At 39.9% G+C, this 17,423-nt stretch overlaps 1 protein-coding gene across 1 annotated transcript in view; it reads right to left on the reverse strand.

Moving 5' to 3' along the window:
- The window catches only part of adgrl3.1 (adhesion G protein-coupled receptor L3.1), a 161,654-nt gene that overhangs the window by 109,636 nt on the left and 34,595 nt on the right, over positions 1-17,423 (reverse strand). Inside the window, exons 3-4 of the mRNA XM_014984400.2 lie at positions 9,348-9,513; positions 2,089-2,302 (exon numbers count right to left, since the gene is read on the reverse strand). Coding sequence (XP_014839886.1) covers positions 2,089-2,302; positions 9,348-9,507 — 374 coding nt within the window. The 5' untranslated portion in view covers positions 9,508-9,513. The remainder of the gene's footprint in view (positions 1-2,088; positions 2,303-9,347; positions 9,514-17,423) is intronic.

Raw genomic sequence — 17,423 nt, forward strand, 5'->3', positions numbered from 1 at the left:
ATACAGTACTCAGTGCATTAAATAAAACTTGCCAGCAGCGACGCGCATTCACACATTCTCACCTCAAATATAGGCGATAAACAGTTGTTTCCGGTCTAAGTCACCTCCGCAGAGGATCCCTCCAGATTAAGTTTGGCCTCTGGCTCTGCTAATTGGAGCTTAAAGTCTGGTGTAGCCCCTGGGTGGAACATGTTGTGTGTGTGCGCGCACGTGTGTGTGTGTGTGTGTGTGTGTGTGTGTGTGCGTGCGTATTCCTGCATATAAATTATAGATAGAAAGGGGGTTGGCTTGCAGGAGAACGGCCACACAGGCTGCAGCAGCCGGAGTGTTTAGTGAGACCAAGCCAGGCCAAAGTAATGCCCATCACAACACCAGCACATGTCAGAGGCAGGTGGTTGACCAGAGACACGGAGGAGGGAGGAGAAGAGGCGCAATGACAGCAAGTAGTAAAGCAGAAGAAAGAAGAGGGGAGGAAATAATGGGGCAGTGGGAGGGGGGACACTCAAAGTCAGAGCAACACATGATCTGAAAAATCCAGAAACTAATGGCGACATAATTGAATTATGTATATCCAGACATTCTCATTAGAGAGAGCCCTGGTTTATTATTGCTATCTTTAGTCTGGTAGTATTATCCATTTAGTTCTGACCAATATACCTGCTTATTAGAGAACGGACTGGTAGTTCAGCTTTTAATAGAGACTGATACAGACCACAGGGTTTTGAATGACAACCAAACTAACCAAAAACTCCTTCTAAACGCTTAAAGCTACCAAGTTTGAGGAATGTTTAATGTGTTCACATCTATTTTAACACTGTTAAAAACTCAAGTACTAAAAGAAGAATTGGAGCGCTGGAAGAATGCTTCATAATTATTGGTACCCTCATTGTGAAGTTGTATAGTGATTAACTTTTCTTTTTTGCACAATCTCTCACTAAAATCTTTATTTCAAGGAACATCTATGTAAAATGAACCCTGGCACTGCACTGTGTGGTGCTCTAGAGGACACCATGCAGTCTTTAACTTAATATGTTTTAATTGTCCCTCATCAAAAATCCCATCTTCATTGAAAAAAAAAAAGTTACATTGTCATTCAACAGAATGACAAACCTGAAAAATGCTGTAAACCTACATAGAAAATGTTAAAGTTTGCCTACAGCAATAGATGCATGGTTTTCATCCCTAACTGTATTCTCCATTTATACTTCAAGGTCTTATTTTTCACATTTATGTTTTATTGGCGCCAAACATTTGTCTTAGACCAAAAACAACGAGGTAAAAAAACTGAACTTACTATCCATGTGTTGTCTTACATGGTAGAAGTATCTTCTTCAAAGGCGTTTGGTGAAGAACAAACCCCGTTTTTTTGGTTTGACTCTCCAAACTGAAACCACTCTGACTGAATCCTACTCCAGGAGAGATTCCGACAACTCAGAGCTGCTCAAGAAGGAAAATAACTCTCTCTTTAACTGGCTATCCCATCACTTGTGAAGTGATAAAAACAGAGCAATTGTTCAATAATAAACTGATAATACTCTGCGAAGCACTTTATGACCTTCAATCATTGAGCTGCCCAACAACACAGTTGATAGACGAGGTTTTCACACAGATGAAGTGAGTGGGGGAGAGGGTGAGCTCACACATCTCCATCCGGTTTCTTTTATGGTATTGTGCTGCAGCAAGTCTGCAAGACACAGAGCTCATAAGTTACACTGCCTTAAGTGCATTCCACTTCACCTTTGGCTTTCTTTCCATTTTATTTTATTTTTTTCATTGGTAGTTGTTTCTTAGCTGTTGTTTTCTGTGATCTTCTGGGAAGCAGATTAACATGTAGGTAGATCTCAACATGTAAAAACTAACAGTTGACAGCACACACTTACTTTTGCTCTGATCTCGTTGCCTCAAATAAAGCAGCTGGCATTAATGTCCGTTCTGCTCTATCCAAGTGGCGCGATTCGAGATTGCACACTGCAGCCGAGCATACCGTGCAGCACTTGCGATCGACAAAGCAGCACGTAACAAATTACAACTGAAGTTTTCTGGATTTGTCCTGCAATACAGGGAACTCCACAATGATTAAATACTGACCTCAGTGACATGATCTTGTACGCATCGGGAAGGTAGCATCGGGTGTTCTCCATTTGGGCGGGGTCCGAATCACAGATCTTGTCATCAGTGCGGCCGTAGTTGGCGCTTTCGATCATGATGACATCCGTGCCAGGACAGCGTAGCTCGATGGGGTACGACTCGCAAGACAGTTCCCTGCGTACCACCGCCATGGGGATGGGGGCACGGCCATAAACTACAAACAAACACACAAAGGGTTGAGGTAAGATGTTATTTGGATTATTTTTTTTTTTTTGTCTTTGCCTCAGAAACTGTGAAACAAGACATGTCAAAAATGCTGTTCCTCATTTTTCCTGCACAGTTTAAGCGAAGGCTTAAACTGTGCAGGACTAAACTTTCTTCAGCTTAAGCTTTATTTGTTCACCTGCAGAGAGACGTAATTATCCACATTAAGAAACATGAGAATTGCTAAAGATTTATATCATAGCAAGTTCCTTGTGAAATGGATTTGTTGGCTGCATTTTTGCAGTCAGCCGTTTCAAACCAGGGATGGCCAAAGGTGAGCAAAGTTTTTTTAAGGGGTTCATACATAGATAAAGGAAAAAAATTCTGCCATGTGCATCTAGCCATCTCTTAGTGACAAGGGGTCACACTTTGTGATTTGATCCAAATTTCCTGATGAGTCCATTGAAATTATGAGATGAAGTGAAAAGTAACATCTGATTGTTTTTAAATGTAGCTTTGATTTTTCTCCTAGCTACATTTGAGAAAAAAAAAGAAAAAAAAAAAACTTAAAACTTTTTTTTGTTGTTTTTTTTTTTATTCTTGCACATGTGCTGTGATTCATCTCCTCCAGATTTTGGCTATCCATGCATGGAGGTGAAGCCGGACCACTATAGTTGTTATGTGAAACAGTGGAAAGCATTGCTAAAATCATGTTACCTAAAGTACATAAAGAGATACAAATGCTGCTGTTGGTCTGGATGTTCCCAGGGATTTAGGATTGTTGTGGTGCAGTTCACAAACTGTTGTCCTTTGTCACTCCGAGCAACAACCCCAAGAGCTTTAGCCGTCTTCCCCTGATAGATTTATGAGCCGAGGTGTTGATGTGTGTTTTTCCATCACCTAACCCCTCTGAAATAATAATGTAAATGGTGCAAAATTTAAGCTCAGAAATGCTACTGTGTCTCAGGAGTCATTTCTTTCTCAAAAATCATATTTGAAATGTGTTTTGCTCTAGCTAAGTAAACAGACACATTACGAATTTTCACATATGGAGAAATAAATAATTGTAGACTAAATCCGGATCAAACTGGTTTGAAACATAAGTAAGTGACTCAGATGTATCATTCTGTTTGGTGCTGATAAAATAAGCTGCACATGGACATGCATGTGCGTGGACGGAGACTTCCACCATCAGCGCACACAGTCCTACGACGTCCCTAAAAAGCAAGACACGCCACCATTCTCCTTTCTCTCCTTGTGACGGTTGCCATAGAAACCTTGTCCTCCCTCCCTTGACTCTTTCATTAGCTGGAGGAGCGTCATGGTTACACATATGCAGCAAAGAATCTGAATGAGCTCAATGACACTCTGCCTGAGCTCAACTTAATACTGCCCTTCACCACGCCGCCAATACACACACGCCCGCGCGCGCGCGCACACGCAAGGAGTCGCGGCCACACATGCATACAAAATGCTCTGAGTGATGGAATGAAGAGGAAGAAATTCACAGCCATTGTCAATGATATCCATGTGGTTCCGCTACCTGCGGGCATGGAGCTGGTAATGGCAGGCTCTCGCTTAGAGATAGGACTGATATATAAGTGACATTTACTGAAAATGTCCTCTTTAATGAACACACACAGCCATATACACGCATGCACACACGCACGCACACACCCACACACACACGCACACACACGCACACATAGGTGTATCACCGCAGGCCATGATTAGACCGTAAGCACACATTCAGACAGGATGTGTGTCTCGGTAGCAGGTGAAGCATTGATGGTACATCAGGGGGTTTCTACGCGTGTGTGAGCACGGGTGCTTAAGGCAATGGGTCGTTACCGCAATAAGTGTTAGTTTGTTACGTTTTCTCAATGGTCACATCATGGCTGCCTCTGTATGAATCTATATTGTGGAGAAAGGGTTAAGTGAAGCGTGCAGGGATCGATTGACAGTACTGTGAGGCAGCTGTCTAGACTAGCTTTGGATGTGATGTCTTATGGTGTTGCCTTGCTGGGTCCACACTGGGCAGAAAGCAAAGATTAAAACACAAATAACACAATTACGCAAACAAATAACCCACAATACTCGAGCCTGAATATTTATAAAAAGATGTATTTATTTGTGCTATTATTTCCTAACATTTTTTGCCTTGCGAAAGTGTTCATTTTTGTACTTTGCACATTTGGTCAGATCACAAAAGCAAACTTCAGTCTCCGTCAGGAAACACTTTGCCAACCCTTCCTGGTTTACTCCAAACCCCCAAATTAACTGCATTCGCCATTTCTGTGAAGACCCATGTAGTGGAGAAATACTTTTCTTCAGCAAAGGCAGAAAAGTTGGTAATTGGATGGGACAATGGACAGAGCTAAATAAAGAGAATTTCTGAAAGAAAACTGAAAAAGGCCCTGCAGTTCTCGTCGCAGCTGCGTGATGAAAATCGTGAAATTTTGTTCTCTCCCTCATGTCGTCTGCCGCTTCTTGTCACAACCCCTGTGGCAAATCTTTCACCCCATTCACCATGTGGAGCTATTGTGTGATTGGTCTAAATGTCATGGGTGTGTTCATTAATGTGGAAAGCAGCGTTTCCATGAGCTGCTGCACTGACTGACTGTGTAAAGTAGGAGGGATTGAAGCACAGATAGAATATTTAAATACATTTTCTCAATCAGAGAGAAGATTTTGAAGAGCAAATGCTGGAGGCCGTGGGGAAGCATGTATTAAAATAAGCTCCTCTTTCTCATTTCTTGTGTCCTTCTCTGAACTTATGAACTTGTAAAAGTCGTTCCTCTTTGTACCGATCGCTGTGTTCATCATGCCATTGTAAATCACACACGACAAAACACCATGATGTTACCGCAGCAGAAGGGGGAGCTCGTCTCGGTGCGTCTTTTGGGCCGTGAAAATGTGCGAAAACAACCATCCGAAATCCACATGATTGTGCATCAACAGTTCGACTTCGGTCCGACCATGCTGGGCCCTTAACAGTACCAAAAAACCCTTAATTATGGTGTAGTCAAAGTTAATTTCTAAATAGAATCGAGATGCTATAGCAAAACATGAAAATAATCGATTGACGACAAAGATGCTATATAACCAATCTAAATGAGCATGAGCTATTTTGCAAAGAGAAATGTGCAAGCTTGTCTCTGAATATGCAAAGCTGGAACAAAAGTAACCCCAGGATCGTAGCAAAGGGGGCAGAATAAAGTGCACACCTAACTTTTCAGATTTTAAATTGTACGACAGCTTTGTACAAGAAGATTTTCTACCAAACCAGTTCCACTGCTATGTTTACTTGGCACCACTTCTCTCTCTCCGTCCTCATTCCCAGGCGACCTTCATAATTCCTTCTGTAAACATTGTTTTTAGCTCCTGTTTTCCGGTGTTGTTGGGTCCAGTTACAGACCAGCTCACTGGGAATGCTAAGCGTTCACAGACACTGCTTGCTATTTAAAGCAGAGTGTTTATAAATGAAGTCAGTGATACTAGGGCATCGGTGATACGATTTGTGAATTTAAACCTGCTGCACAGATCTTCACAGAAAACCAGTGGCTGCCAGGTTGTGCAAAACCAAAGTGTTTGATTAAAAAAAAAAAAAAATCTAATAACTTATTCTAGCATCAGTTCTGTTTTAAAAAAAGTATAATAAAATCAGATTTATTTGAGGCGCTGCTTTTGTGGAAAAGACAATTGCGTCCTTTTCTAGCACTTTCATTTGTATTGGCCTGTCACATAATAGAATAAAATATATCAAAGTTTGTTGTTCTTACATGGCAAAATTTGAAAAAATGTGAGTTTGTGAACATCTTGGTTAGGCACCATTTTAACAAGAGGTAAATAGATCAGCTGAAAGTCTTATTTTTATACACATAATCAGGCCATGTTTAACCTGTGAGAATTTAACAGCATTACAGTAATTTAGCTGTCAGCACTTGAGCCATTGGACATCATCTGTCTGACCACTCAGATCCTAAAACCATCTACTTATCTCACAACATATCATTTGGCCGTGGACTGTCATTTCAAGCTAAAGCTATATGCGGACGGAAGGAAAATCAAAGTATTAATACGTACTACACCAATATGAGTGACATGCCATCTTTACTCCATAGGGCTGTTGGTCCAAACCTTTGTAGTTACAACTTCTGTGAAGACTTTTCTACAAGTTTTAGGAGTAGGTTTATCTTATTGCCCATCCTTCCAGAAGCACATTTTCATGGTCGGACAATAATGTTGGATGAGGAGACTTGGGTTTCGCTAATTCATCTCCAAGGTTTTATTTTGGGTTCTGGCCAAGACTGTGTGAAGGGGACTCCAGTTTTTACGTACCAAATTTGTTCATTAATGTTTTCAGAGACCTTTCTTTGCCTTCTGGTGTGCAGTCATGTTACAACAGTAAAGGGTCACCCCAGGACTGTTACAAGCATGAAATTGCACAAAATGTTCCGACTTGCTGAAGGGTTATCCTTTCACTGAAAAAAAGTAGCTGAATTCAAATCTCCCCCCCAAAAACAGCCAATTTATAAACAGTTCAAGACTTTGCAAATTAATGAAACAATCAGTATTACTGTTTTTTTTTTTGTTTTTGTTTTTTTTTGTTTTTTTCAGTACGAGAGATTGGTTTTGGAGGGTTAACGTAGATTAAGTTATGTAGAAATGTCTGGCAAAACCTTTACAGCACCTCCCCTCCTCCCAAAGGCCAGCTTGGCTAACATACTTTGGAAAGCATTTACTTGAAATGTGGTCTATATTTAATCCCTTTAAAGTTAGAACAATAATTTCATAAGAATTACACTGAATCCACAGGAAAAGTGAATATCCAGGGTAATAAAATTGTCATCTAAAATGATCAAGTTGCAATAAGATGAAGTGAGCTGAAAAGCACTCAGAGCAAAAGGAGTAAAATTTCCTGACTGTCACAGATAATCCTGCCCCATCCGTTACCTTATTCTTTATAGTTTCACAATATCTCCCATAAGTCCAATAACAGATTGTTCAATCTGCCTCCGAAGAGCTCCCGCCACACACATTTCACTTCATAACAAAGAACATTCAGCTTTTTGATACAGAAGCATTACAAACACATCCACTGACGCACAGACACCAGCTCCCCATCTTTCTCTTCATCTAATAACGTGTGAGCCGTGAGTGCACGTTAATGTGTCTGTCATTAGTTGTGCAAGTGGCGACAGAAACTTGGCAGCCGTGGACGGTACAGACAATCTTATTCAGTTGCTCTCCCTGCCTCGAAGGGAGTGCGGATGAAACAAAAGGATATTGATTTCTGCATTTGGGCCAAGAACAAGAGAGTGGCGAAAGAGCTGAAAAGATGGAAGGAAGGAGAATGAGAGGGTGAGATGGAAAAAGCAGAGAGATTTAAAAGGTGATCTCTCATTTGAACTGTCAAAGTGTCGGTTGAAAAAAATGTGCATCCTCAGAGTAAAAACAAAGAACAGCACATTTTCAAAAGTGAAAGGTACTTTAAATGAAAAGACTGGAAATATTAATATCAGGGTTTCCCCCAGAAAACCTGCCAAGCCCGGTGGTCGGGTTCTAAGGCAGTCATTCATCCAGCAGCCTGTCGTGTTTTTGAGTTAAAAATAGTTTGAAGTTGACAGGAAATTTGAAAATATCACTTGATATTTATGTGTTATTGAAAGATCGGAGGATTAATACCTGAACACCAACTATAAAGTCTTGGAAAATGCAAACAAATAAACTTAAATAAATAAGCAATGCTTAGCCTGGTTTGGGCACAAGTAAAGCCTGGTGGCCCGCCAGGCTTATAAAACACTGTGGGAAACCCTGAATATTCAGTACAAACTCTTTTTGAACAGGACATCACAATTCCAACAGTTAAAAAAAACACACAAAAAACATAACAAAAAGTTGAACTGATATATTAAAGAGAAATACAAATTATATTATGAATGGTTTTTCACAGAGGTAGTAGTTTTGAATCCAACAGGAAATTAAGATTTAAGGAAAAGGGTAAAAAAAGAAAAATATAATTTGTATTTGACCTCTTTATTGGAGCCAATTATGATCTCCAGCAATTTGATTTATATATCTCAATCAATCGCAATGACAAAATAGAAACTTTCCCAATTCTTTGAAACAGTTGGCTTAATGCATACGTTTTCTGAAACTAAAAATATCAAATTACCTTCAGAAACTGTATCTAAGTTCCCACCTTTAAATATTGCAATGTAGTCAACTCATTTAGTTGCGGTTCTTTTTCTTGTTTGTTTCATAAATACTCTGAACTTAGAAATGTGCGTTTTGCTATGAACATTTTTATCATATGCATGTTTTGTGTTCACAAACCTGTGATAATGACAAGACTCGGTTTGGTGGAGAAAAGGGTGTGTTTGCTTCCGTGTTTTCTCAAGCAGAACACTTTTTGTTTCAGCTAATCCTCACCCAGTATAAACACCCCGATTTGCATTTGTCGACTTATTCTTCAGACACTGATGCAAATGCCCCTGACTGAAACTCATCTCTTGGTGCTGAAGCAAAGTGTTTGTGTGCCTCGAGTGGCTGCCGACTTGGGAAGACTGCGTGTTTGCTTGCGTGAGTGTGTGTGTGTGTGTGTGTGTGCGCGTGTGTGCGTGTGTGTGCGTGCGCCTGAGAGTGTGTCTGAAGAGGGTCTGTGTGGGCGCTGAGTATTTCAGCATTTAAAGTATTTCATCTGTGTGGCAGCAGGCGTGTGAACAAGCACACAGTGGGCAAAGTGTGATTGACAATGGCCATTAATGGGATTAAGTCCAAGTGGGCCAGAGCTCTGTTTTTGGAGTCTTTCAAGCTCACTGTCACAGGGGAGAGGAGGTAATGTGGACATGACCTACTGGGGCTGCATCTGCACAGCTCACGTGTGCGTGTGTGTGTGTGTGTGTGTGTAGTATAACTGTGGGTTTGGCCAAAGTGCACAGTAATAAAACAGAGGATGATGTATATCATTGCAAATTATATTAAGAGCTAAAACAGTTTTGAAAACAAAACTCTGCCTGTTGAAGACTCATCAATCTGAGCTCGTTGCTTACCTATGGCGATGGGCGCGATCAACGCCGAGATGAAGATCAGGCATCTGGCCCACATGGCGTCTGATTTTGACCTGGAAGCGGACGTAGAGGTGCTTCCTGCTGAGCCCAGGCGCTCGAGTGCCGAGCTGCTTCTTTCACAGCTCAGTATTCCTGACACCATACAGGCCTGCAGATCGACACAGAGAAGATTTGCTCAGTTGGATGTCATATCAAAACACAAGAAGATGCTCTGTCGAAGAAGTTGAATCCCTGCCCCACCAACAAGAGCGCCCACCCCCGCCAAGAAGATCGTCACATATGGTAATTGTAGATGTTCACAGTTAATGTTATTGATTTTATCAGTCTTTATAAGAAAGGCCAGATGTGGGCAATTTCTGTCCCTATGTGGTAGCTTTTCTACTTGCCACACATTTCAGCGGGCAAGACGCTATGCGCACCAAGCATCGATGGCTAGACATCCATGAGCTCATCGCAAAGTTCACAAAAGCAGGACAAAAACACATGCATGCTTCTACTCTGTCACCGACACTCGCTCGTGCTGAGTCAGGTGCGTTCCCTCCCGCAAGCAGGCAGAAAGCACACAGAAAGAAAGCAGGTAGTAATATCTGTATTTTTAAAATGCCAAAAAAGTGTTTTAATTCCAGCAGTCTGTTCTCCTGCGAGTGCAGCAGGAGTAAATGTTATTATTGCTGTAATTAAAAGAAAGTAGGGGTGCACTGATTGCAGTTTTCTGGCTGATTACCAATATTTAACATAAACCTGATGTATATCGATTTGTTTCTGTACTAAACTCAGCAAAAAAGTTGCACAGTTGGCAACACTAGGCTAGCTATTATTAAACACAAGTTCAGGTTTATGCCATATCTTTGCCAGATCCCACCCCCCATATCTCTTAAAGATTGCTGGAATAGATGGTGTTAAAACAATTTGGTGCTGGAATGTTGCATGGTATGTTGTCATGGTTGAACTCTAAAGGTAAAAAATGTGTAAAAAGTACCTGAACGCTAAAGAAAATCCTCAAAATAAATGATTAACCTCAAATAGCAAGCATTTTTCAAACCGCTAGCTTGCAGGGGCAAGTCAAGACACAATATGACAGAAGAGAAAATAATTTAGAAATTACAAAGATTTTCTATACATTTTTATTTTAAATTAAATTCAAATATCCTTGCAGGAGGAACAGGACGATTTGTTGCTAAGAAATATGTTACAAGGAAAACAGATCATATGCCAATACATACACAACATATATAATAATATGAAAGAGATCCAACTCTAAATGCTCACTGTTGATGTTCTATCTGTATCAAGATTCACTCCACATCAGCATCAAAGTGTGAAATACATTGATGTCCCGATCTAATTGTTCATTTCATGGTCCATTAGCAATAAACAATTATTAGACGATGGTCTCTGAGATAAGTTGTAACAGTGACAGACTGGTGAGGCTTGTTTCCACTTCTTTTTTTATGAACGGATTAAAGCAGGCCAACATTGTTCAATCACTGGCTCACTCGCCCACTCAGCAGGTAACTCAACTGCTTTGTGTTCGCACCTTCAAAGTCACCAGTTTTAATCATGGAATATGGGATATTTACACGTTTAACATACACTCTGCAAAAAGTATATACACATACTTTTTTTTTTTTCCAAGTATGCACAAGGATCACAACATTGTGCAGCTGTTATATAATGAACCTAGTTATGTTTCAAACAATTTTTTCATAGGGATGGTTCAAAGGCAGCAGAAGTCCTATTTTGAGCCTAAATGGTCTCCATTCTCATGGGAACCTGGACACAGCCCCAACTAAGCATTCATGTCAAGTTTGTGTGTGTGAGACTTTGAGAGAAAGAGAGGCAGCAGAAATTTGCAAGAGCTGGGGACAGATGGAACAAAGCAGACAGCCTGAGCCATGGGAAATAAATCATGTGTAACAGAGACTATTGATCAATGTGGCCATATCATTTTGGCCCAGAAGAGACTAAGACAATATCAGGCTGTCTCAATCATATCAGAGCTGTGAAGTCAAATAGCTTCTCAGATATTTTTCAGAACTTGAAAACAATTTTAGTTGCATAAAGAGAATGACTCAGATGCAAAGGGGGAAAAAAATAAAAGCATTTATTCTGCACACTTGACAGACGGATGTGCCTTTAGGCACGTCTGTGCTGAATCTGAATCTCTCAGAACAGACGACACAAGGCATGATAAGAGTTGAAAAGTTATCTGGATTTTTTTTGTTTTTGTTTTTTGGATGGCAAACGAAATCCTTGAAATTGTAAATTAATTTAAGATTATTATCATGGATACTCACGCTAAACTTAATTTCAGCTGAAGCTGAACAGCACAAGAGGAAATTTGATTTGCATTCCGTAACAAAGCAGTCCAAACATTTTATGAAATCAGCAGTTTTTTTTTTGTTTTGTTTTTTTAAAGAACTTTGATCATAATCTTCCAGCTCTGGAAAATGTTTACTTTTGCTTTTCCTAACTTTGTAAAATATCGTTTTTTTGTTGTTGTTGTTTTTTACGTTATTATTATTATTTTTAATGAGCTTAAAAATATCATGTTTTCTGCTGTCAATTTCTGTGATGAGAACCCAAATTGAATACAAATTGGTAAATTGATGAAGCATCAGAATAAGAACTCACAGGACATGTCTGTGTTGAAAATAGACATGGATTGGTTACCATCCAAACCCGTATAATTCTGTAAGTAGAAGCTTCCATGTGAGAGAGATTTCATTTCTGCTAACAGTTCTTGACAAATTCCTAATTGCCGCCAAAGTGATACACTCACAATAGTGTCCCGTGTATTATTCTGGCTTCTGCCTAAACGGCCGAACAAGTTGCCCGCTTTTGATTGATTGGTCCCTAACTCGGTTGAACATGAGCAATCTGACCAGCTGTCCCTGGCTAGATAGAGGAGCTGTGTGGTAACATATGGCTGGATGCCACCCGTCGCAGCATTCCATCCACTGTTTCATAATTCAAAAGCTATTCCATCACTCTTTAAGCTCCACCAGCATCCCTCCCGTCGCCTAATTAACTCTTTCATTTTCTTCTGTGCCCTTGTTGTCTGTGGTGTCCTCACAGACAATAGTGCTCTAATAGCCCGAAGCAATCTAGGACTAAACCAAAGTCACACCACTGTAGTTGCGTAAATAATTCAGCAGCGCTGCATTCGCCCATATGCTGAAATAAAGACATAAAAAGATGTTCCATCTGCAGAGTTTGTAATAAATAGACAAAAGCTATAGCCCCAAAGCATAGCCATGTGTTTCTAACCTATTTCTGTTCATCATCTTAATGTGCTGATTGGTTAAAATATTATGAATAAACAGGCACTAATGACGCCAATTATCAGAACATATGTGATGTGTTTACACTGTACTCACCAGACTGCTGTGAAATTAAGCTCTGGCAAAATCATTTGTCTCTGTGAACCTTATAATTTGTAAAAAGAGTTAACAAATAAGGGCAGGTCGCTTGGAATAAACTCCACATTTCTTTCTGCTGAGCTAGTTTTACTGTATCTCAGTGGAGCCACACCCAAACAGAGAGGAGCAGAGCAACACATCAACTAGCATCCAGGACCAGAACAAAAGAATGAGCCAATCCTCGATTTAGGGTGTTACATGTACCTGCTGTAACGAAAGACCACACATTCAAACCCAGTTGAAATGAGTTGGCCAAAGTTTCTGAACTTTCTGAAATTGCTGACATACAACCAAAGTCATTCAAAAAGAGTGGGTTGGAGCCCATTTTTGTCATTAGAGCTCCCTTAATCCAGTGTGGTTTGCTGCTGCTGTAGCCCATCTCCTTCCAGGTTTAACATGATACTGTTTCACATACGGTTTTACACATATTTTTATTGTAAATAGTGGTGATTTTAAGGCCTTACCCCCCCCCCCCATTTTGAACCACTTTGTTCATTCTCCTCTGACGCCAGCATGGCATTTTCATCCATACATCTCCCATTTGGCTTTTTGTTTGTCTTTTCAGACCAACTTCAGTGAACCAGTGAGAAAATCAGCAATTTCTAAAATCTCCAGATCAATCTGTCTAGCACAACAACCTTGCCATGTTTCAAAGTCACTTTCTTCCCCATTCTGCTGCTCGGCCTGAACTTCTGCTCGGCCTGAACTTCTGCAAGTTGTCTTCGTCAGTTTGATGTCATATGATTGGCTGAGTTAGTGTGTGTTGACATTAGCAAAAAAAAACAAAAAAAAAAACATATATGAGCCTAAAACAAACATGAGGTCATGGTGCTTCCTAGCTTTGCATGCACAAGTGATACAGTTTTAATGTCCCAATTTTTTCTGCTCCAAATATTCATTTCCTACAGGGTCGACATAACCGGAGCTGTCACTAAGGTCGCAAGACTAACAGACTCGGTTGCATCTATGAATGAGCTAATTGATGTTGGGCTAATTCTGTGTGTGTGCCTGTGTGCGTGTGTGTGTGTGTGTGTGTGTGTGTGTGTGTGTGTGTGTGTGTGTGTGTGCAGTCCCCTAACGAGTACCCTGGCTGTCAGAGCGCTCTTCACTCGGGGATTCTCGTTTTCACTAATGAGTGCCGACCGGTTTGGGCTACCTTGTCAACATGCGTCATTCTACACATGCACATGCATATGCACTTGCGTTGGTGCGCCCTGACTTGCACATACAAACTTTCACACATAAATGCTTCTCGCTTTATTAGGCTGTGCTGAACACCCCAAGTTGCCAAACACAGCTTATCAGCTGTCCTAATGTTATATTTGTGTTTTAAGCTGTGCACTTATATAAAACTAAACATAATGAGCATCAGTAATGGCAAAGTTCATTTTTTGTAGTTGGCTTTCTGGAAAGGTCCCTCCTTTAACAGTTAACATATTTTCAACAGAGTCGAGAAAGAACCATACCAAACACTTTATCCATTTCAACACCTGTTTTCATGGGTAACTGGGGTTAATGACTTAAAGAAAACCAAACTGTGACTGATTATACAGTAAGTCAACATTTAGGTTCCAGAATGGCAATGACTTTAACTGTACTGAAAGATTGCTAAATACCACTTGGGGAGTTACGTGGGGGGGAGGGCTGCACACATTTGAGCTTGTATGTACAATTATGACCCCGTGCAGATTAGAGAAAACCCACAAAAATATTAATCTTTGTGCCCATTAATTTTTTTTTTAAATATATGTTGTCTATGCTTCAAATCTTGAACAAAACAAAAGCTCAAATAATTCAAGAAACAAAAAGTGTAGAATCCTTATAGTTTCTATATATCTATATAGCTTTCTGACAAATCTGTATAGATTTCTGACAAGGATTATTATTCTCAGTGAAGCAGCCCCCCCATAACATAACTCACAAAACCCAAATCAAATAAAATTGAAAAGTTCAAATTCTTTTTGCAAGATATCTACATTTATTTCTCTGTTCTTTTTAACAAGGCAAGCAAAACTGAGCTTATTCAGAAGTTTCATTAGTTGGCATTAATCATTTAAATCCCTAACTTTGAATAAATTATTAAAACAATGCAGTGTAATAAGAACTATATTGTGCCTTTCATGAAAAAAAAAACACATTTGCATGCACCTCTTTAAGAGTTCTAGTTGCCCATGCATTTTACCTGGCCAGTTTGTTCTGCATTGTGCTACAATTGAGTCAGAAAGCACTCTGCAGTTCATGCATGTTTTTTTTTTTTCCCTTTTCGTTTTCCTTCACTTTGTCTTTTTTACCTGTACTTCTCACTCTTTAGTCTCCTCAGTTGTTCATTCTCTGCTTGGTTGGACAGAGAAGTTGGTGCAGAACAAAGCTCAAGGGGTTATGCACCATGTTCAGTAAAATGGCATGTGTCTGCCAAGCTATGGTAAATTACCTTCGGTTGGCTTGCCAGGTAAGTTTAACAACCTTGGACCATTTCTCTGTCAGTGAACGCCTGCATGTTTTTTGGTTAAAATCAGAGAGGACAGCTGTTTCCTGGGTAAAGACTGCACTAATGGGTAAAGGTGACATAGCAAATAATCATCAGTGTAGGTACGGAGGGAGGAGGAATTTTGATTGGGAGTGACTAAACATACACATATGGACACACACAAATTAGGTAGTTATTTTTGCAACGGGGACATGACTAATCAGGAGAAAAACTAAGAAGTCTGGCCTGTGAACTGTAATGAGGTTTATTCAAATCCTAACAATGTACAATTAATCACAGCCCTGCCCAGAGTATGATGAATATTTTCTTTTTTTGTCAAAGTCTGTTTTATGCTCTAGCTGCTGTGCCAGACAAAGTTATTTTTGTTATTATTATTTTTATTATTACAATGAACCCCAGATATAAAGGTGAGTGCCTCAAGCTAAACAACTGGTACCTATCCGTGAAAATACAAGTTTGAACCCAACAAAAATAAAATAATGTAAGAGGTAGGGAAGCACTGTTGTTTTTCTAACAATTAAAGACTTTGTGACGGTTAGGCTGACTCACTGTTAGAAAAGCAATGACCCCCTTAAATAGTACATTGGACAGCATAAAGGCACTCAGCATGTTAGGCGCAAAAGAAATGGCTTAATGAAGCCAGTAGAAGCACAGAGTTGTAAGGTTCTATTTAAAATGCTATTTTCGATTATAGTCAGCATTTGACTTTGGCTAATTTAGACTGTGTTAGAAATGTAAAAACTTTGCATATTGGTTTTGATTTTGGAGACGGCTGGTTCCTCTCTGAACATTAGGAACATCAGGTCAGGAGTGGTACCGGGGAAGGAAGTGCCAACTAGTTCTGGCTGGAAAAGGGCGCTGTTCTAACATTAAGATATTAGTTAAAAACCTTAGAATGAGATCAGACAAGATAAATGTAGAGTGTTATTTGCGTAGTAATTTCCTGCACTAAACAGCTACATCAGAATACATAGTATAATCCATGGTATGACATAATCATTATCAATATACATTGTCTGGGCACTGTTCAGAACAATGGGGATTGAATTCCTGTCCAGTCTGACCCAGCTGGTTGTATATATCTAAAGCACTGAGTCACAGAAGATTTTCCACAAACCGTAATATCCGGACTGTAAGCCACTACTTTGTTTTCCACACGCTGTGAACACTGCGACGCGGCTAATTTATGGCTGTCTACCAATGGTTTTCAAAAGACTGGACTGCTGTGTGGTGAAGAGGACAGCACAAGCTCAAGAGTTATCGAGAGCAACAACGAAAAAGAATAAGGGTGTGTGTGTGTGTGTGTGGGGGTGTGTGTGTGTGTGTGTGTGTGTGTGTGCGTGTGTGTGTGTGAAGCCAGGGACGCCTGGAGGATATTATCCGAGGCCAAGCACAAAACAGATCACCGCACCTGACCCACATGAACACAACCGCGTCTCCAATCTGCATCATGCGTGTGGCGCGCAAAACCACCACAGTGCACACAAATACAGGCCACATTTGAAAGATGCACACGGCACACAGACATGTTGAACGGCGCGAGTGAAGGTCGATCAATAACCTTCTCTTGTGAGAGAGAACAAAACTTTAAGTAGATGTTTTCAGTGGAGTTACAATCTTGAGCTTCTACACTTTCTAGTAAATCCACAATGATACTGCTCTTTTGTAACACCAAACAATTAGGGTTGCCAAAACAATTCATTGGCTTAACAAATGGAATATTTTACACTGTTATTGGTTATAATTTTCCAAACTTTATCAGAAAGAACCATATTTATTTAAAAGATCTGCAGTGTCAAAAATGGGATTTGGCATCAAGTATGACATTTTTGTATTGTAATAACCATACTAGCCACAATAATCTTTAACATCAAATGCCCACGGCATTTTAAAATGTCAATCCCTAATGATTCAGGATGTTTTACAGTCTTAGTAATGCCCTTCTTTACAGCAACTAAATTTGGGATGACCTCACCTCTGTAGTTTATGTAAGTGTCCACCACAGATTGGCACAAACATGTAAACAATGCATACGTAGACAAGTCAAACCTAGTGTACACTTAAAACTGCAAAGGTCTTTTCAAATTAATTCTTAGTTTCCCTTAACAAAATAAAGCTAAAATTAAAATTAAATAAAGCTAAAAAAGA

Source organism: Poecilia mexicana, unplaced genomic scaffold (genome assembly GCF_051168715.1).
Source record: "Poecilia mexicana isolate PSO_F unplaced genomic scaffold, ASM5116871v1 scaffold_1, whole genome shotgun sequence".
In the NCBI taxonomy this organism is placed as follows: domain Eukaryota; kingdom Metazoa; phylum Chordata; class Actinopteri; order Cyprinodontiformes; family Poeciliidae; genus Poecilia; species Poecilia mexicana.